The 21,497-nt window shown below is 41.8% G+C and overlaps 1 protein-coding gene across 1 annotated transcript in view; it reads right to left on the bottom strand.

The window, feature by feature from the left end:
- NCAN (neurocan) overlaps window positions 1-21,134 on the bottom strand; it is a 140,910-nt gene extending 119,776 nt beyond the window's left edge. The window contains exon 1 of the mRNA XM_063455369.1: window positions 20,760-21,134. Coding sequence (XP_063311439.1) covers window positions 20,760-20,782 — 23 coding nt within the window. The 5' untranslated portion in view covers window positions 20,783-21,134. The remainder of the gene's footprint in view (window positions 1-20,759) is intronic.
- Between the last annotated feature and the right edge of the window lie 363 nt (window positions 21,135-21,497).

Genomic DNA, 21,497 nt, shown 5'->3' on the forward strand with positions numbered 1-21,497 from the left:
AGGCAACCTTCCACACTCCAGATTTTATGGACTACATCTCCCATGGTGCTTTGCCAGCATTATGGGTGTAAGAGCATTGTGGATCTAGTCCACAACATCTGGAGAGCCTAAGGTTGCCTACGTCTGGTCTATCTGTACATGAGAGGCATAATGAATATGACAAAAAGAAGAGCAGAATAAAACAAAAAAGTAGTAATTGCTTTACCCAAAAAAAGAAGCCACTCGTTAATTTCAACCTACGTTCCTGGCACCCCATTCTGCCTGTAAGTTAATTGCAATCAATGTATCTATCACTAGGACAGATCATGAATAACTCATGGTTGCCTATGACTAAGGAACAGTAGAGAACATTGATTAAAATCCTATTAACAAACATGCAGAGTGGAAAGAGGGATATGAAATGCTGGGTGTGTGCAATAATGGAATAGTACCCTTTTACTACCAGAGTAGATTTTTTTTTTTTTTTTTTAATTCTTTATTTTTGATGTGCAAAAGCTTGACAGACATGTTAATTTGCCACGACAATAGTTACAGGCATTTCAAAAGACATATTTCTGTGGCAATTAAGAAAGGGTGCACATTTTTTTTTTTTTTTTTTCTCAAGAGTAACAAACAAGCAGAAACAAAGTAAGTCAGATAATGAGATGGTAGGAAGCACAAGTTAAACATATCGAGAAGACTAGCGATAATAATGTTTAAAATAAGTGAATCTATGAATTATATCTATTTCTGTAGCTTAGAAGCCGCTGGATGTTATTCATAAAATGCAGGCAGATTTTAAGTTGGCGTTGTCGTAATGTGCTCAACGTGAACATGCTGGCTAAAGAGGGGCCAAAGAGGCAGAACCGCTTCGCCCCAGGTCACACAATTCGGAACATTATACAGACAAAAACATGAATGGCATGCTAGAATAACCTGACTGGCATAAAGACATAAAGGAAACAGGCTGCACAATGCTTATTCTCAGTGGCGAGTGCAGGTCATTTTAAATTAAATATGCAAACAAAGTATAGACATTTTTTGACTACAAGTTATAATTAAACTCGGTAGCTAACTCCGCGTGGTTTATGAAAAATATGCATGTTAAGCAAGAGCAGTGCCAGAGGGTTGAATGTGTGGAACATGAGATGAGAGTATCGATTTAAAAAGTAAGTTATAAGTAAAACCCCCTATCTACCCTAGCATCTTATCTTAATAGCCTCTGTTATGGCTGCGAGTGATGGGATATGTAGGAAAATAAGGCTGAACAAAATAGGAAACATAAAATAAATGATACACATCAGCAGGCATGCGTGTGCGTTCCAGACGGGCAAAGAAAGTCAAGTGTCTGAGGTTACTATGCCTGTGGTATAGTTTCAGTCCCTTGACGGGACTGGGTGAGTAATCCCTGCGGTGGGTGGTGCATCTGCGCAAAGTCCCGCTGTGAAGGTCTCATGGTTGGCACCTCTACTCCACTTTTCCATGCTTTCTCTCTTGCGGTCCGTGTGGGGGGTCTCCGTCTGTGTGCCCCGCTGGTGTGATGCTGTGCTGTCTCCTGGTCAGTATCGTGGTCGGCACCGTGGGTGTTCGTGTGTGGATCCGTGCACTGCCTGCTGAGAGTTGTTAAAAACGCTGAGGTGCGAGCAGAATATGCTCGTTGGTAGGTCGCCTGCTGGGTCACGAGGATATGGGTGCTGGTCCTCCGTGCCGGTTCATGGGTTCTGCTTTGACGCGGGGCTGCTGTGAAGGTATGGGGGAGATTCCCGCCTATTTGGCGTCGAGTCGCCGGGCGGATCCATGCCATTACTATTTTCATCGCCTGTTTGAATGCCTGTCCCCGGGCGTGCAGCTTGATCCATAGATTGGCACATAGCCGGTTGTAGAATTCTCTCGTGCATTTAGGGGGCTTGTTAAGTGTGCGGTTCAGTATGGACTGAGTCCGTGCCGCCATTTTATTTGTGCCTAGGTCGCTTCGGTCCGCATGAGGACTTGTCTCTTGTGCTGGTCGTGGCTTGGGGGTGATCGTCCCCAGCGAGGACCGGGATGACCCCCGCCGGTCCAGAGGGGGGGGGGGGGGTTAGAGGTGAGTACGTCAAGGTTGCCATCTGCAGGTTTACCAACGAGGAGAGCGGCTGCCTCTCCCTGGCTCGTTTGCAGGTAGGCCGCAAGCTGGATTCGAGGGGACCCGGTGAGTCTCGGGATCATGTGTGGTATCACTACGTTTGCCTGGGTCTCCCCCACTCTGTAGTCACCTTCCCAGCAGTGTGTGTGCGATAATTCGAGGTATATCCCCCGTTTTTGCGGCTAGTTTGCAGGAGCTATCGTGTAGCACGTCCACCCTGCTAGGAAGCCAGGCTCCGCCCCCCAGAGTAGATTTTTTTTAACAGCATTTACATCCAGAAATTATTAGGAAGACAAAAATACACGGGTTTAAATTACAACAGATATCCCAATCAATGGAATTGACAGGTGGGAATTAATAAGTACGTGTGGTGTGTGACATTGCAAAGTTTTTGGACAAAGCCTTCAGTACATTGAGATTCTGTCTGCTGTCATTTCTATAATTGCTGAGTCTGATATATATATATAGCTTTTTGCAATTCTAGTCCTTCTGTGAAATGCTGCAGAATATTGGCACGGCATGTAAATAAAACTTATTAAATTAAAGGAAAAGCATTTACGAAAGTTGGAAATCCAATAAATACTCATTAAATGGATAGCCCTGCTATTGCAAGTGCAAAGCTAAGTTAATGGTAGAAATAAAAAAACGACCTTGTGTAAAGAATTCAACAGTGGCACTTCCACCCTCTGAAAATGTACTGCCCAAGATTTGTTCTTGCTATTTGGAAAACAAACTGATAACTGTCAGACACGTAACATGTGCTCTGTTGCAGCAAAATATACCGAGTTAGGCCTCCCTGTGCCTGTGTTACTGCAGATGGTTACGTACCTCCCAAGTGTCCCTATTGAAGAGAGGAAGTCCCTATTTTGGGCTCAAATCCCTATGTCCCTCTTTTCTATCCTAATGTCCCTCTTTTCTAGGAGCTCCATATTATTGGTGTGTCTGAGTGTATAACAGAGCTCCAAAGCAATGATACTCACAGAAATGTGTATATGTACTAAAATCAGTGTCCCTCTTTGTTCATTAGAAATATTGGGTGGTATGTAGTTAAAGCAGCAAAACGTTACTTTTATGCATGACAGCTTATATATAAATATTTAAATTACAGGTTCATAGGATCTTCGTGATTTCCATGATTTCCAGGAAAAAAATTCTGCATTTACTGAATTCCCAAGACCCCTGCATTTCAGCAGTTTACCTTAGCTTTAAAGGGGCATCAATAAATGCTTTGCAGAATGCCACACCATAATCCTGCCTCTTTAAAGGAACACTATAGTCACCTAAATTACTTTAGCTAAATAAAGCAGTTTTAGTGTATAGATCATTCCCCTGCAATTTCACTGCTCAATTCACTGTCATTTAGGAGTTAAATCACTTTGTTTCTGTTTATGCAGCCCTAGCCACACCTCCCCTGGCAATCCCCATGATTGACAGAGCCTGCATGAAAAAAAAAACTGGTTTCACTTTCAAACACATGTAATTTACCTTAAATAATTGTATCTCGATCTCTAAATTGAACTTTAATCACATACAGGAGGCTCTTGCAGGGTCTAGCAAGCTATTAACATAGGAGGGGATAAGAAAATCTTAATTAAACAGAACTTGCAATAAAGAAAGCCTAAATAGGGCTCTCTTTACAGGAAGTGTTTATGAAAGGCTGTGCAAGTCACATGCAGGGAGGTGTGACTAGGGTTCATAAACAAAGGGATTTAACTCCTAAATGGCAGAGGATTGAGCAGTGAGGCTGCAGGGGCATGTTCTATACACCAAAACTGCTTCATTAAGCTAAAGTTGTTCAGGTGACTATAGTGTCCCTTTAACCACACACCCCCACTCCAGAAAAAGACTTCCTTATTAAAAAGGTATTCACGCAGCTCAGCCACTGAATGCGCTGAATGATCTGAACTACAAAATAACCTGCATTAGAAGGAGAGGACACCCAGAGACATATAGTAAGGATATTACTACATGTTTGTATTTTCTCTGACTGTGAACTAAAAACAGCTCACCCAGTGCTGTTGTGGCTGAGACTGTGCACATACATTTGATGAGGAAGTCTTTCTGACATGAGGAGGTGTGGCTAAGTAGGCAGGCTCGTAAAGCAGCATTCTGCAAACCATTTATTGGTACCTGGGTGTCCCTTTAAGGGCGGTTTTTAAAATCTTTTTTAATGAGTAGAAGAAAGAGCAATTACGGGCAGTAATGCTTGTTATTTTGATTTTGATTAGGATGCCTTAATTCTCTATACTAAATAAGTGGCATGAGGTATAACACCAACATGCAGAGTTTAGGATAGCGTAGAAAAATAGACAAAGGATAACTGTATTAATGGGCCCTAAAGTGGCTGGAGCTGGACTTAACGTAAAATAGAGGAAAGCATAGTCAATAAATGGAGAACTAGCCAAAGTCGGGTACACGGTAATCAGTCAAATAGGCAAAAAAGACATGGAAGGGTTAAAGACATACTTAGAGTCAGGAACAAAGCCAAGGTCAATACCAGAATATAACACAAAGAATTAAGGAATGCACTAAAGTGTACTGGGAACAGAAACCACAACAGGGCAGTTTAAATACCTTTAACTCCTTAAGTACACAACTTCTGGAAGAAAAGGGAATCATGATGGAATATTTCCGCCATGTGTCCTTAAGGGGTTACGTGGGTTTTGATTAGTCCACATCATGCCTTCGACCCAAAAACGTGTGTAAATGGGGGCACCAGAATAAAGTGGACCAATGGGAGCCAGAAGTGAAGTGGGGCTCCCATTGCCCCTTTAAGAACGTGATCTGTACACAAGCAGCACTCTCACCTATAACATTCTTGCCGCACGACCGATCATAACAGTCGGCGCAGGTGGTCAGCTCCAAAGCAGTAATGTAGGACCCTGGACCGGAAAGAGGGAAATCTTCTTCCTCTTTTGTATAACTATATTAACTAGTGTACTGAAGTGTATATTAATACTTCAGTACATGGCACATAGGAACAGGTAGAGAGTCAATTGTCGATTTACAACAAGTTCCATGGATTCTATTACATTGTTTTCTCTGGTTCCACCTGCAATCCATGAGGTTAATTGAAGGCTTTGGAAACGTGTGCTTTTATTGACTGCGCTCCACTATTTATTGAATGCAGGGTGAGTGGGGGATTTTCTAGGTGACTTGTGGTTATCATGATGTTTATGATTATATTTTGCTTTATTGCACAGCAGAAAAATGGAATGTCAAACACAGAAGACTGTAAAACCTGTATTGACAGAATATATATTAAAAAAGGACTTAGATTTTAATTAATAATCAGTTCTGCACTGATAAGCAGAACATTATGATTGTTTAACTATTCATTGATGGAATACATTTGCACGTCAGGGATTCTTTATGTTATCCACTTATCTCATACCTTAAGGGGACCATTTTGACACCCACCCCTTCCAACGGCTTTCACTGTTCTCACACTTGCAAATGCCTAGAGATTCATTTTGTTGTTGATAAAGAGCAAAGTGATGTAATTGATGTAGAAAGTAAAAAATATATACCAGGAAGGAAATATATGGAGAAATGACATGGGAGCAAAGCAAAATGCCTGAAAGAAAGACATCTGAGGCTGCTTTGAGGGGGAGATTAATAGTAAAGAGGACAGTCATGACACTGCATCTCAGAGAGATGATGGGAAGGAAGAATAAGGACAATGAGACTGAAAAGGGATTGGCCCTTGTGTGCCACTGCTTTCCATAGATTAAAAGAGACTCTCTAAACCAGTGCTGGAAGACAGCTGCCATCATCTTCCCCCAACTTCTGAAGCTGTTTGTGAATGATTGTAGATTGTTCTAAAAAAACAGCTGGAGTGACACAGCTGGATGGTCGTGGCCTGTTCTGGCAGTTTTTTCTACAAGCCTTGAGTATGCTGATGGAGCGAAGTACATCCATTGAGTACTAAACATTAGGACCCTGTTCTTTCCGTGAAATATACCAGTGGTTCTTTTTTTTTTTTTTTTTAAAGGACCCATAGTATGCACATGGGCCTATGGCAGTAGCTAGCTTAGTGACCCATTCTTTAATAAAGGGGTAGGCAACTTTCGGCACTCCAGATGTTGTGGACTACATCTCCCTTGATCCTTTGGCAGCTTTATGGCTTTAAGAGCATTATGAGATATGTAGTACACAACATCTGGAATGTCTAAGGGGCATGTCCCTGCTTTAATATGAATCATATTCTGCAAATCACTAGATTTTTCCTCATGGTGGAAGGGTCTGTTTTGTTCCAGGAAGGGCAAAGTTGCTACAGAAAACATATATATGTTGGGTAGGTTTCCAGTGCCTGATGAATATATGCAGTTACTGTTCCATCAAGTAGATAGCCACGGTGACAACATGTGGACACAATTTAGAGTTAGGACAGATATTAACAACCAATGAAATAGACTGGCAACAGTGGATGTTTGATCGAATAAAGGGACATCTAACTTATTAAAGGGGTTATGGTATCTGTGCATTGTTATATTTAACTAACTTGTCTAAATTACAAAATAGAGTTTTAAATGGTGCTCGTTGCTCTACTCTCAAAACCCTGACATTCAAAGAGCTAGAAACTTTACCTCCCGGCTCTCTGCATCCACAGCGTGCCGACATGTTGGGATTTGCCAGCATTGGTCCCTAGAAGTACATGCAAGAAACATGCTGTTCTGTCTCTGTAATGATTGGTGCTGGGTGCTAACTTGCTTTGCTCGCCTTTAAAATAATCAACAAATACAACAAATACATTATGGTTTTCTCATTGAAGGAATACTCCAAGTACTATAACTACTACATTCCACTGACCCTTTCAGCCAATGAGCCAGCCCTCCAGCAGCTTCCAGTACCAAAGGAGGCTGTGACTGAAACATGGCAGCAAGTTGTCAAACTGTTCTTAAATCATTTCACTATTTACTCTGTGAGAACACCAATGTAATCATAGCAACAGACCACTACAGCAGGTTAAGGTGGTTTTGGTGCTTGAGTTTTCCTTTTTACAAAATGTTCTGCCTATGCATAGTGACAATAGATTTAGAGATGAATTTGCAGAAAAAACAAACAGATTCTAATAGTTACTATTTGAAAAAACACTTAGGGTTTAATTCACTAAATAAGAAATGTAGTTCACTGAAAACCAAACCGGAAAATGAAGGCAAAAACAGCTAATTAAGAAATATACTCTAAATAGTGCACGTTTAGCAATTCGGTTTTAAGTTTTCTACAATCTAATGTTTGGGAGTGAAGGGGTTAATGGCCTTTAAGTTGTGAAGGGGTTAAGGATCTTTTAACATGGTGATATAGAAGGAGATATGCATGGCAATTTGATGGTTATAAAATGTCTGAGATTCTAGCTTGTATTAATGATAGTTCACCATGCGCAGAAGAGCTAATCCCTGGGAAGCCAGAAGTCAAAAAAGTTCAAAATGCAATGAGACCAACGACTGATGACACTGATTTAAAAAAAAAAAAAAATTCAGGAAATGTTTTTTTTCTTTTCTGGCAATTAAGGGTTGTGGTTAGTCAGCTATCAGCTAACAGTCCAGTACAGCATTGAAGCTGAAAGACATAAATAAGCATGCATAACATGTCCTATTTTGACAAGCATTGGGTATGGCAGGCGACAACATAACAGAGTTACACTTCTTTCAGCCAAACATTGCTTGGTCGGATAAATCCGGGTCCCTGCTGTTTCACACTAATTGGAGGATTAGGTTATGGAGAAAACCACATGAATACATACATCTATCATGCTATGTGTCAACACTGCAGGCTGGTGGTGTGATGGCGTGGAGTGTATTTTTGTGACACATATTGGGCCGCGCGTTCAAACAAGAGCATTATTTAGATGTTCCAGCCTAAATGGACATCACTGCTAATCAGATCAGGAAATCGCCTTCATAACAACAGTGTATTTGTTTGCTAATAGATGGTTGTAACATGTTAATGATCATTCCAGTTAGAAATGGTTAAAAATGACAGTCACAAGTGGGTGCAAAGGTAAATATTTAAAGTGCTAAGTGGAATGATCATTATGGACAGAACATGCTGGAAAATGGAATTCACAAACATCTTCTTCATTTGATATTTAAAGATAATATGGACTCTAATTCCTGTGGCGCTCAGCCAGCTCTACGATTAGCCCTTATACATAAAAGGTAATGGGGTTCAAACACATGGGCATGACCAGATCTTAATTCCCTTGATTTTCAGTTAGGATATAGATCAGATTGGGCATGATCAGAATTTCCATGCACGAACATCTTCTTTGCCCTGTCCGTGAAAATGTTTATAATTTTTATAAAAAAAAACTAAGCTGGCTGGGCATCATGGAATATGCCCAATGCTTGAGAACATGTCTCTGTCTGTGAACCTGTATGTGTATCCATTAGAGAGAACTTGTGTGTATGTCTGAGTGAGCATGTGTGTGTAATTTGCAACGATTCTCAGTTGTCTTTTAGCAGAAAAGGAATGGAGGATATAAATGGGATGAAAAGTAATTTAGCTACAGGTGCCAAAACTGCACCCAAGTGTCACAGACCATTGACTCACCCCTAGGAGAGACTTGGGAACAGGTGTTCTCCTTGCAATACATTTGCTAATATTGGCCCAGATGCATGTAGGAGTCACTGAAAGGCCTTGCGTACATGTTGTGAATTCCAAAACAAATACTGTGGTAGATGAGTGTCAAAGCAGATAAAGAAAAAATGGTTCTACCATCAGAGAGTCCTGGTGTGTGGGTTCTTCTTCCACTTAACATTCAAATGCTTCCTTAGCGCCGGGTCCACATGTGGGACAACAATAACGGACTTGTGTCGTTCTCCCTCCTTTATGTTCCTCTCTGTACATTAGGTTCTAATGTATTTTTAATACTCCATGTTCAATAAAGAATGTCTCACAACCGACAAGATTTAGTCTGGTATGTTTGCTTACATGTGGACCCGGAACAATGGAAGTAATTGCATGCGTACATGTATATATATAAGTAAATTACTTGTAGCACATCCCTTTATATAATATTATACTTGTTTAAGTTTTATTGGTGGAAATATAAAGAATTGTTCTTGTGCTACCTTCAAAATATCTGAAGTTTAAGTAGAGGTTTCTCAACTATTAAAGGGACTCTATAGTCACCATATAAAAGCAAGAAAGACAGGTCCCCCAGCCTTCCTTCTTGCTTTTATATGAACTTTCATTTATTAAAAATAAATTTCGAGGTGTTTTTATATTAAAAACTTACCTCCGTTCCAGCGCCGAGCTCCCCGCTAGGCCGCGCCCCCTTTTTCGTCAAAATGACGAAATCGCGGGGCCCAATGGGACGGCTTCGCGCTGGACCAATCGCGTTCTTCATAGAGCGGCATTGAATGCCGCCCTATGAAGAACCTGAGCGCTTTACCGCGCATGTGCGCGGAATGCGCGTTCGCGAGCTGAGCTGTCTGACTGACAGCTCAGCTCGCTTTCTAAAATTATCAATAAGGGGGGGGACCTACTGTCCCCCCCCGGCCCCCACCCCTGTGCGGCGGGTGGGGGCCCTAAAATTATCAATAAGGGGGGGGACCTACTGTACCCCCCCCGGCCCCCACCCCTGTGCGGCGGGTGGGGGCCCTAAAATTATCAATAAGGGGGGGGACCTACTGTACCCCCCCCGGCCCCCACCCCTGTGCGGCGGGTGGGGGCCCTAAAATTATCAATGAGGGGGGTACCTACTGTCCCCCCCCGGCCCCCACCCCTGAGCGGCGGGTGGGGGCCCTACAATTATCAATAAGGGGGGGACCTACTGTCCCCCCCGGCCCCCACCCCTGTGCGGCGGGTGGGGGCCCTAAAATTATCAATGAGGGGGGGGACTTACTGCCCCCCCCCGGCCCCCACCCCTGAGCGGCGGGTGGGGGCCCTAAAATGATCAATGAGGGGGGGACCTAATGTCCCCCCCCGGCCCCCACCCCTGAGCGGCGGGTGGGGGCCCTACAATTATCAATAAGGGGGGGACCTACTGTCCCCCCCGGCCCCCACCCCTGTGCGGCGGGTGGGGGCCCTAAAATGATCAATGAGGGGGGGACCTACTGTCCCCCCCCCCGGCCCCCACCCCTGAGCGGCGGGTGGGGGCCCTACAATTATCAATAAGGGGGGGACCTACTGTCCCCCCCGGCCCCCACCCCTGTGCGGCGGGTGGGGGCCCTAAAATTATCAATGAGGGGGGGGGACTTACTGTCCCCCCCCCGGCCCCCACCCCTGAGCGGCGGGTGGGGGCCCTAAAATTATCAATAAGGGGGGGGGGACCTACTGTCCCCCCCCCGGCCCCCACCCCTGAGCGGCGGGTGGGGGCCCTAAAATTATCAATAAAGGGGGGACCTATTGTCCCCCCCGGCCCCCACCCCTGAGCGGTGGGTGGGGGCCCTAAATACAAAGGGGGGGGGGACCCTAGTTAACCCTCCCCCCCCACAAAAAAAATATCTCCCTACCTACCCCCCTCACCCTAAAAATAATGAGGGGGGACCATTAACTAAAAACCTGTAAAAAAAGAAAAAATGAGATAAAATCAACTTACCATTCGATGTTTTCTTTCTTCTAAAATCTTCTTTCTTCAGCCCCAAAAAAGGCCAAATAAAAATCCATAATAACCGACGCAATTAAAAAAAAAAAAACGAGCGCAAAAAAAAATAATCCATCTTCACCCATGGAGGGCTCCGCGCAGACTGAGCTCCGCAGGGCGGGGGAAGGCTTATAAAGCCTTGCCCCGCCCTGCAATTATGCTAAGAACACTCTGATTGGTGGGTTTAAGCCAATCAGAGTGCTCTTTGTCATTTTACAAGCGTGGGAAAGTTCTTTGGAATTTTCCCACGCTTGTAAAATGACACAGAGCACTGTGATTGGATGGATTTAAAGCCATCCAATCACAGTGCTCTGTGTCATTTTACAAGCGTGGGAAAGTTCTTTGGAATTTTCCCACGCTTGTAAAATGACACAGAGCACTGTGATTGGATGGATTTCAAGCCATCCAATCACAGTGCTCTGTGTCATTTTACAAGCGTGGGAAAGTTCTTTGGAATTTTCCCACGCTTGTAAAATGACAGAGCACTGTGATTGGATGGCTTGAAATCCATCCAATCACAGTGCTCTGTGTCATTTTACAAGCGTGGGAAAATTCCAAAGAACTTTCCCACGCTTGTAAAATGACAAAGAGCACTGTGATTGGATGGATTTCAAGCCATCCAATCACAGTGCTCTTTGTCATTTTACAAGCGTGGGAAAGTTCTTTGGAATTTTCCCACGCTTGTAAAATGACAAAGAGCACTCTGATTGGCTTAAACCCACCAATCAGAGTGTTCTTAGCCTAATTGCAGGGCGGGGCAAGGCTTTATAAGCCTTCCCCCGCCCTGCGGAGCTCAGTCTGCGCGGAGCCCTCCATGGGTGAAGATGGATTATTTTTTTTGCGCTCGGGTTTTTTTTTTTTTTTTTTATTCCGTCGGTTATTATGGATTTTTATTTGGCCTTTTTTGGGGCTGAAGAAAGAAGATTTTAGAAGAAAGAAAACATCGAATGGTAAGTTGTTTTTATCTTATTTTTTTTTTCTTTACAGGTTTTTAGTTAAAGGGTCCCCCCTCATTATTTTTAGGGTGAGGGGGGTAGGTAGGGAGATAAGTTTTTTTGGGGGGAGGGGGGGTGGGGGGGAGAGGGTTAACTAGGGTCCCCACCCCCTTTGTATTTAGGGCCCCCACCCACCGCTCAGGGGTGGGGGCCGGGGGGGGGACAATAGGTCCCCCCCTATTGATAATTTTAGGGCCCCCACCCACCGCTCAGGGGTGGGGGCCGGGGGGGGGCAGTAGGTCCCCCCCCCTTATTGTGAATTTTAGGGCCCCCACCCACCGCACAGGGGTGGGGGCCGGGGGGGGGGACAGTAGGTCCCCTCCCTATTGTGAATTTTAGGGCCCCCACCCACCGCTCAGGGGTGGGGGCCGGGGGGGGACAGTAGGTCCCCCCCTTATTTTTTATTTTAGGGCCCCCACCCGCCGCACAGGGGTGGGGGCCGGGGGGGGACAGTAGCCCCCCCCCCCTTATTGTGAATTTTAGGGCCCCCACCCGCCGCACAGGGGTGGGGGCCGGGGGGGGACAATAGGTCCCCCCTTATTGATTATTTTAGGGCCCCCACCCGCCGCACAGGGGTGGGGGCCGGGGGGGCAGTATGTGCCCCCCTTATTTTTAGGGCCCCCACCCACCGCTCAGGGGTGGGGGCCGGGGGGGGGGAGGAGAGTAGGTCCCTCCCCCCCCCTTCAACCACTATTGTGGCCGGACAGCATCCCTGTGGGTTCGGGCTTCAGCTGTCAGCTGAAGCCACGCCCACAGCAGTGCTGACAGGCTGTCAGCACACAAAGCGCGTTCACAGTGCTTTGTGTGCTGATAGCCCGTCTGATGCATTCACCCAGAATGCATCGGACGAGAGGCCTTTTTAGGGCCTCTGAACTCGGAAGTCCCTCTGGTGGCCGTCTGATTGACTGCAACAAGAGGTGTTCCAAGCTTCTAATGTAAACACTGCATTTTCTCAGAAAATACAGTGCTTACAAGAAAAAGGCTCCGGGTAGCTGTAGCACTCACCTAAACAACCTCATTAAGCTGAAGTTGTTCAGGTGACTATAGTGTCCCTTTAAAGAGTAAAAATATGGATAAAAATAGGTTAAATCCTTATCAACACACAATGGAAATGTGTGGGGTTTTTTGAGTGATAATAAAATGGACCTGTCTTGAGCTGAATCCAAAATAATTGCTCCACCACTTAAAAGTTCAATTTCAGATACTTTTATTCAGGTGCTATAACAGAGTGATCCCGCAATGTTTCAACGTTTTGAAAAGTCTTTGTCAAGCCTTTGCCATAATCTGAGTATATTATATTACAATATATTATATTTTAGTCTGGCATCACAGATACTTTTTATTCATACAAGCCTCTTCTGACCTTTCCTGGATCATCATGAGTCTTGTTAGAATAAATAGTCTCCACCATACTAGAAAAGTATTCTCGTAAATGGGAATTGTCACTGCCTTGGATTTTTTATATTATATTTACTTATCACGTATATTTAATAAAAAAAATTATCTGTGAGCCATGGAATATAAAATTAAAGCAGAAGCATTCTTTATCCTGCAACTGGATGCCTCCATCGTAGCTCCCCGTCAATCATCATTATAAGTTCTGTCCTTTGCACCTGGCAGTCAACAGAGAAAACACACAGGGAAAAGGAGAGGAGATAAATTTTGATTTGCTCTCTCTCATTTTCAATGTGTGCCATGGCCAGCGCTGTATTTGCTTTGGGCGGCACTTTCCAGTAGGCGGCAAAAAACGCCGCCCACAAATGCCCAGGCAAATGCCTTGTTAGAAAGGTGACAGGCAGCTAGCTGAGGTCCAGGCAGAGTGATGCCAGGAGCCAGAATATGATGTCATCTTCCAGCTCCCTCACCACCCACCTGGACCTCAACTGGCCACCCGACTGCCTGCACGCCTGCCTCCCTCCCTGCCCAAACAGCCCGACCAGCCCACTGGACCCCAGGTAAAATATCCAGCCAGCTCTCCCAAAGGTAAGGAGGTTGGGTGGATTTAAATTAAAATTTTAAAATAATCTATGAGTGTTGGGGGAAAATGTGTGTGTGTGTGTGTGTTAATTTCTGTCTGTCAGTGTGTGTGTGTGTGTGTGTGTCTGTCTGGCTGTCTGGCTGTCAGTGTGTGTGTGTATGAGTGATTGTGTATGCCTGTCAGTGTGTGTGTCTGTGTGTGGGTGTGTGTGTCAGTGAGTGAGTGTGTGTGTGTCTGCATCATAGTGTGTGTATGTCAGTAAATGTGTGCGTGTCGGTCAGTGATTGTGTGTGTCTCTGAGTGAGTCAGTGATTGTGTGTGTCTGTCAGATTGTGTCAAATCAGTGTGTGTGTGTATGTCAGTGTATCTGAGTGTGTGTGTCTGTCAGTCAAAGTGTGTGTTAGTCTTTAACAGGAAGAGGTGTGGCATTGACAGGAAGGGATGGTGCAAATGTAAATTAGGGGTGCCCGAGTTCCGTCATGCCTAGGGCAGTATAGAGCCAAAATACACCACTGGCCATGGCTTCCCTTGGACTACACTGGATAGTAATTCCAACTGCTCAATACTTTCATATAAATTTAAAAAGAAATGGGGCATCACATGAAAAAAAGGTTAACGCAAGTTGAATTTTATTCATTTTTTTCCAATGGTGTAATTTTCAGAGAAGTATTCACCTTTGAAGTTCCATATTGGTCTAAATGAAAAGAGAGTGGATTCCATAAATTCTATAATTTCACGTAAAGTGAAACATGTTAAAAGGGTCAATTGCCTCTCAGATTCTACCAGTTTTAAACAGTCCATAACCTTGCTGCAAGTGTCGACATTTAAATGCATTTTTACTGTTAGTCACTTTTAGATGTTAATTACATTTTAGCCACTCAACAATTTCATGTATGTGTGGTTTAAATATTATCTTATATTTTATATATTATATATTTTTTGCAGCATCTACTATGTACTGTGTGTTTCTAAATGGGGAATGTAGAAATAAATAAAATATTGTGTGATAGCTGTATAAAATATAAACCAGCAACTAAACTGACCAGCCCTATGGCACTCGAACTGTAAAAAGAGCAGTAAAATTAGTCAATGGAGAGAGTGTGAGACACATATAGAGCACATACATATATATCCATATAAACACCTGAACCAATGACATGACGATAAAAAATTGCAGGATCTTGGGACAGTGTTAACTCATGCAGTTCTGGAGAATGTTGCACGGTTGAGTCATACAGTAAAAACGAAATCTCTTTTCCATAGAACAGTTGCCATGGAAATCCCTGCTCATCTCTTGTGATATTTAATATCTACAACATTTCACGAGATTAGAATTACATTACCCTCTTACAACATTAATAGGTTCAACACAAAGAATCCTCATAGGTTTAAATATCCGGGCATATAATTAATAACATTATGATGAAAAATAGCGTCAGTATCAGAAATATGGCACTAATGCATTATTATTTAGATATTGAGGCTATGCAGGTAAGGAGTTAAAAAGACTACAATCAGATATCTTTAAACTAGGATACATTTTTCAAATTTTGGATACAGATGTCTGATTCCAGAAATGATCTCTAAGTTTAAGTACTTATAGGAATATGAGAGTTTACAACACTAACGTGTCTTTCATAGGTAAATCCACTAAACAAAAGGGATTCTGTGGTCTTCAAACATGTCATCAACAGATGGAAAAAGATTTGCCAGATTTCAATTTAGTTTGTTTTTTCCAAAACTGAAAATATTAAGGGCAATATTGTGGGCCGTTCTAGACATGTATAAACTATTAAAGGCATCCTGGATATAATTTATATCATTTCAGATCCAGCTCTGTCTATTGGTCAATGAAAACAAGACTATGTATACATATTCAATATGTATGATGGTGGTTTCCATGGTGAGGTGGTGGAGGTGGTGGTGGTGGGAGAGGGGGGCTTAATTACACTTCTTACCTTCCTATTGGTGTTCAACCACCCCACTTGTAAATACAGATTAAGGAACAGCAAACACAGAAAAATACAGTTTTAAATTTTACATGGCTAATTAGGATCACCCATCTAAGCAAATAAATATGGAGATTTAGTTCCACCATATGGCCATATTGTGTTAAACCCACCACTGCTTCACAGTTCCCCAATATGGGTCCCACACTAAGTTTAACATGGGAGACAAACAACTACTGAAATAGTACTAGTGCTAAATTAATATAGCAATCTATAGTGAATTTCATTAATCCATTGTTGGTGCATTGTTAAAGGAACACTCCAGGCACCAAAACAACTTCTTCAAAATTAAGTTGTTATGATGGGCCCATTCTTACCCTCAGGGATAAAATCATTTTCAAATGGTATAACCCCAAAGTTGCCTCCAGCGCCAATCTCAGTCCCCCCGCCCCCTGTACCCCGGTGACATCCAGCTTCTTAAATTTCAGTTTCAGGAAGCACGGATTGCCACTGGTAAGGGGCGCCTCTGATTGGATGAGAATGGTCAGCTGATCCTCTCAGCCAATCAGTGCCACTGCATTCACAAAACTGTCTTGAACAAGGTAAGTTTCTTTCCAATTGTATGATGCCTTTTACCCTCATGGTTCTGTCAACTTGTACTGCCCACTGTCCATGTGCCTATGGTGTGTATTCACGTTTGTGGTGGGTTGGGGGAAGAAAAACTGGGAAGAGGTACTTTGTGCTTGGATGAGCTGCATTTGGTGAGTGCTTCGAGATTGGAGGTAGGCATGAACTAAGGGCAAAAAGGTTTGGAAACTTGGTACATGACCGTAAGATGGATGAGAGTCATGGGAATTGAGAATATATGAAAAATTCAAAGTACTGTGTAAAGGAGTTAGAGGGTATGTCTAGATGCACCTGACAGAGTTAGAGGAGAAAATATTAGAAGAGTGGAGAGGGGGAGAGGGAAAAAACCTGTGTATGGTTTGGAAGTAGAACAGTTGCTTCAAGCCCGTGATCCCTAACTTGATAGTGTGTTTCAACAGAACGTAGAAGCGTCTCCATGAAGCCAAGGGTCCCATACTTTGTGAAATGACCTTGTAGTGTCGTGTAATTGAGTAATAGAGTTTATCTATTGTGTTGATATGGTTAAAGGAACACTATAGCATTAGTAATATAAACATGTATACCTGTATGCTATAGTGCTCTTCTAACTAATATTTAGAGGTTTCGAAAATAAAGTCATTGTATGTACCATTTCTCTCTCACTGTGTTGGTGTCCATACTCCCGTCCTTTATAAATCAAGCAAATTTATATTCTCATCCCAAGAATTAATGTCCCTATTTCTACATGACAATACCATACTGGCCTTAGCAACTGCCCATTGACATTGCACATTGTTGCCTAGTTTCTTGTCTATAACAATTCCTTATCATGTGTTGTTATCTCTAATTTACTACCATTAGGGTCTAAGTTGCTTGTGCATTCTTTACCCCGAAGCGCATAACTGCATTTTTCTAATTGCATTTCATCTGCCATTTGAGTGCCCATTCCCCCAATCTATCTAAATCCCTCTGTAGCAAAGTAATATCTTGCTAATATTGTATTACTTTACAGAGTTTTGTGTTATCTGCAAATACCAAAACACAACTTTTAATGCCCATTTTAAGATCATTTATAAATATGTTAAATAGAAGTGGACAACGAACAGAACCCTGAGGGACACCACTAATTAATGACAACTCTCTGTGCTCTATTTTTAAGCCAATGTTACTTATTTCCAATTCTACTTGCCGAACATTTTGGTACATTTCAACCTTTGTATAGTTCATGACAGTTTCACACCTCCTTATTTCCTATTTCCAGACACCCAAGTGACCGTTATGTCATCAATGCTTTCTTAAATTCAAAGCAAAAACAAATTCAGATCCCTTTTTTTAGGCTCGTCAAGCTGAATATAATGTCTTTAGGCGACTCATTCTCGTGATGTCATCTATGTAATATTTAATGTTCTGTTTCGATACAATATCTACACAATCAGAGGATGGCTCTAAGGCTTCTCTCTATAAGGCTGTTGCTGCTTGCACCAAACTTTTTGAATAATTTATAAGGAATACAAAATAAGAGAATACAAAAGTTCCCAAATATGTGTCTGACTTATGAATTGTACAAATATTCCCAGCCTTGGGGTATACTAGTATCTGGGGGAAAATGCTTGATTGATACAATGATCATCAAACAAAAAGTGAGGGTATAATTTGGCACAGCCTCTGGGCTGTAAATATAATGGCAGGGAATAAAACACCTGTTTGTTATGCTATCCTTTTCCAAGTCATACATCTTGCCGAGGTTTTTTTTTTTTTTTTTTTTCATCTTCCATTTAATGGCTAAATTAACCTGGAAGATCATCTCCACCCAGCACCCATCCCTGTCCCTTATAGGTTCACATCCAATATACTCCAGGGTCAGTCACATTAATTCCAAGTTCCTTTTTTCTCTCTTATTCTCATTTATCACCTCAGTTGGGAGAAAGCACAATTAACTCTTAGGAGAACAAAGCCCGTATAGCCCACAGATACGTATCTGGAATATAATAACGCTTGTTAAAATGGACCAAATACAGTATTGGGAACACGTAATCCCTTTTGTCTAATGTGAAGATTTTTTTTTTCTTTGTACTTTATGTGTTTGTATAAATGTGAAAAAAATAAAATAAAAGATAGCTCAGCATATAAAGTGGATAAAGTAAAGCTGAAAAAAATGATGAAATAAAGAGTTGGATTTATCACTTGTTCTTTCTTCAAATCCTCTATAGATTAGAATAGAAAACTGTGACGTCAAATAAATCACCTTACCCTCTCTGTCTCTGAATCACTCTCTTTTGTCCCCCTGTCATTCCGTTTGTCCCTGTCTATTTGACTATAACCGAACAAGAAAATCTTGCTGTTATTGTCTGTATCTGCATGTTAAACAGTGTTAAACGGGTAAATAAAGGCTTTAATGTACATTTCTGACACAGTGTATACAAATTTAATTAAACAGTGTAATTTCAACAACACACTGTTAGATCCTGATAAATTTTGTAAGCCTTAATCTTAGACATGACTTGTAAAGCAACTTGCCATTGTAAAGATTTTTGTTTAACCAATATACTGGCCATTAGACCTTGATCTTAGGCATGTAGACATCTCTTTGGGGAGAAGCACCCCCCTGCCCTCACCCTCCCCCCCCCCCCCCCTACACACACAGACTACATTCACACACATATACACCAGTGCATAAATACATGTTTTTTGTATGTCTTTTATATCCATTCTAAACTGTTATGGAATATGTTGAAATTACATTTTATGTTTAAAATCAAGTGAACACATGATATATAGAGAGACAGACCAATAGCGAAAAAGAGACTGATAGAGACAGACAGACAGAAAGAAAGACAGACAAACACAGAGAAAAAGAGAGACTGGCAAACAAAAAGAGACAGATTGATATATGGATGGATAGATAGATAGATAGATAGATAGATAGATTTATTTTAGCAGTGGTGGTTTCTAATATGAATCATTCCCTTATTTCTTTATAACATTGTTGACTTGGTTGTATTTCTTCCCAGCCCCTATTAATTTCAATAGGACTGCAGACAGTATTCTAATGGCCCACCTGCTCCAATGAAGAATAGACAGTGTGACAAATGCCAATTATATTGGTTTTCTGTTGTCACAATGGGTTTCAATCCATCCCCTGGATACATACAAATGACATGTTTCTATGTGCATTTATCTTTGATGGGTTTCAAGTCACCCTGCATTCTAAAGGAACATTCGCAAAGCAAGTCCTCCTATTTAAACTTAGAATTGTAATGAGTGTATAAGACATTTCAGTTTAATCATGCAAACACTTCCAATTAACTAATTTCTTGCCAAACAAATGGAGCATCAGAATGACACTTCTAGCACTGTGGCAAAGAAACAAATACAACAGAATATCTTAATATTCACCTATATATAAGAACTGGAAAAGTTTCTGATGGGGTAGATTAAAGGTCATATGATTAATCCAGCGTGAATAGATATTGAATATACAGAAACAATTAACCTATAACGTATATACAATTCTAATCAGCTCACTTAGCTACCTATATTATTATGGAGATGGCTTTAGCAATTCCCTAATAAACACATGGATACTAGTTTTAGTTTCAATTTCAGAATACTTTGTATAAATGTTCTATTTATATAGACCATCTTTGCACAATGTCATTTTGAACAAAATAAAAACATAATGTGAAAATAATACATATCATATATATGACAAAGGATGATAATAATAATGATAATAATAATAATAATGATAATAATACTATTTAATGGGACAGTAATGATTATAAGTAAAACCATCAATCCATAAACTTGAAGTGAGATAGATAGATAGATAGATAGATAGACAGATAGATAATAGATAGATAGATAGGTGGATAGATAGATCAATGATAGATAGATAGATGGATAGATACCTGGTATTTTGGGCTTATTTACTAAATGTATAAAAATACTGATAAAATGACTGTTACAATAATATCAATTAACAGAATGTATAGCAAGCACGCACAGAGAATTCAGCAGTTATAAGGAACATTAACAGAGATAAGCTACTTCCTATCACACAATTATTTCTATTAGCAATCAGTATCTCCCCCCCCCCCCCCATACACCATATCAACCAGAGCAACACACAAGTTTCTAATGATAGTAAGATAAAAACATTGTGTGTTGTAATTAAATGAGTGTAATGATGCTTAAATTACCATCACAGACATAAAATTCCATTACCAAAGTTTAATTAATTATTAAATATCCTCACCATGGTGTCAAATTGAAGAACATTAAAGAAACAGCACATTCTAAAAAAAAAAAAAGAAAAAGTCTGTATAGTAATGAAACAGATAAGGGATTATCTAAAATTGTTTTTCGTAAAATTACCAAGCTACACAACACAAATCATTTCACACTGCCTCTGCCAAAGCAATGCATCAGTGGACTCTGTTTATTATAAAGACAATTAAAAGAACTTGCGGTGTAATAATGCTAAAATATTAACAAGAAGCTTTTAGCTATGAAATTGGAACAGGTTATATCTTACCTGCAAGCATGCTGTAAGTCCATTTTTTAAAAGTCTTCAGGAATTCATTGAAATATAAAATCTCCCCCCAGGATGCAGCTGTAAGTCAATGTATGTTGGGTAGCACTAGGGGTAATAAAAAGAATAACGAGCTGATTTGTGTAGCAGCATAAGAGGTACACTAGGCAGCCACATCTATTGAGGTGCTATGAATGTGAGATACTGCAGGAAGGGTGTGAATAGGATACAGATACACTGTATCATTGCCTTGGTGATCTGCAGTCTGGGGAATGGCTAAGGTCAGGATCTTTTCTCTCCAGACCCCCGAGCCTGCCCTCTCTGAGCCATCAGCAATGATCAATAGGATAAGAGAGGGAGATTCTGCTCTCTAGTCTTTTAGTGAAGGTGGGGGAGACAAGAGGAAGCCTGGGCTGCTTTGAGCATGCGTGGGAGGGGGGGGGGGGGGGGGGGGGTATCTGCACCTTTTATTTAGCACTGTTGGTGTTTGGTCCAAGTGCTGCACTGCAGGGGTTGTGTTACCGCGAAGCTTACCACCTGCTAGGGTGGTCCTGGGTGTCCCACGTGAGGGCGAGTTAACCCTTTGTGCTCCGGCACCTTGCACCAAGGGGGGTGCAGAAAGCGGGGAGAGGGGGGGCTGGGGAGGAGGTGAGAGTCTGAGGGATAGGTTGTAGGGGAGGTGACTGAAAAGGACAAGCTGGCAGTCAATGGATTAGCTATACAGGTAGATAAAAGGTGTCG

Source organism: Pelobates fuscus, chromosome 5, assembly GCF_036172605.1.
Source record: "Pelobates fuscus isolate aPelFus1 chromosome 5, aPelFus1.pri, whole genome shotgun sequence".
Lineage (NCBI taxonomy): Eukaryota > Metazoa > Chordata > Amphibia > Anura > Pelobatidae > Pelobates > Pelobates fuscus.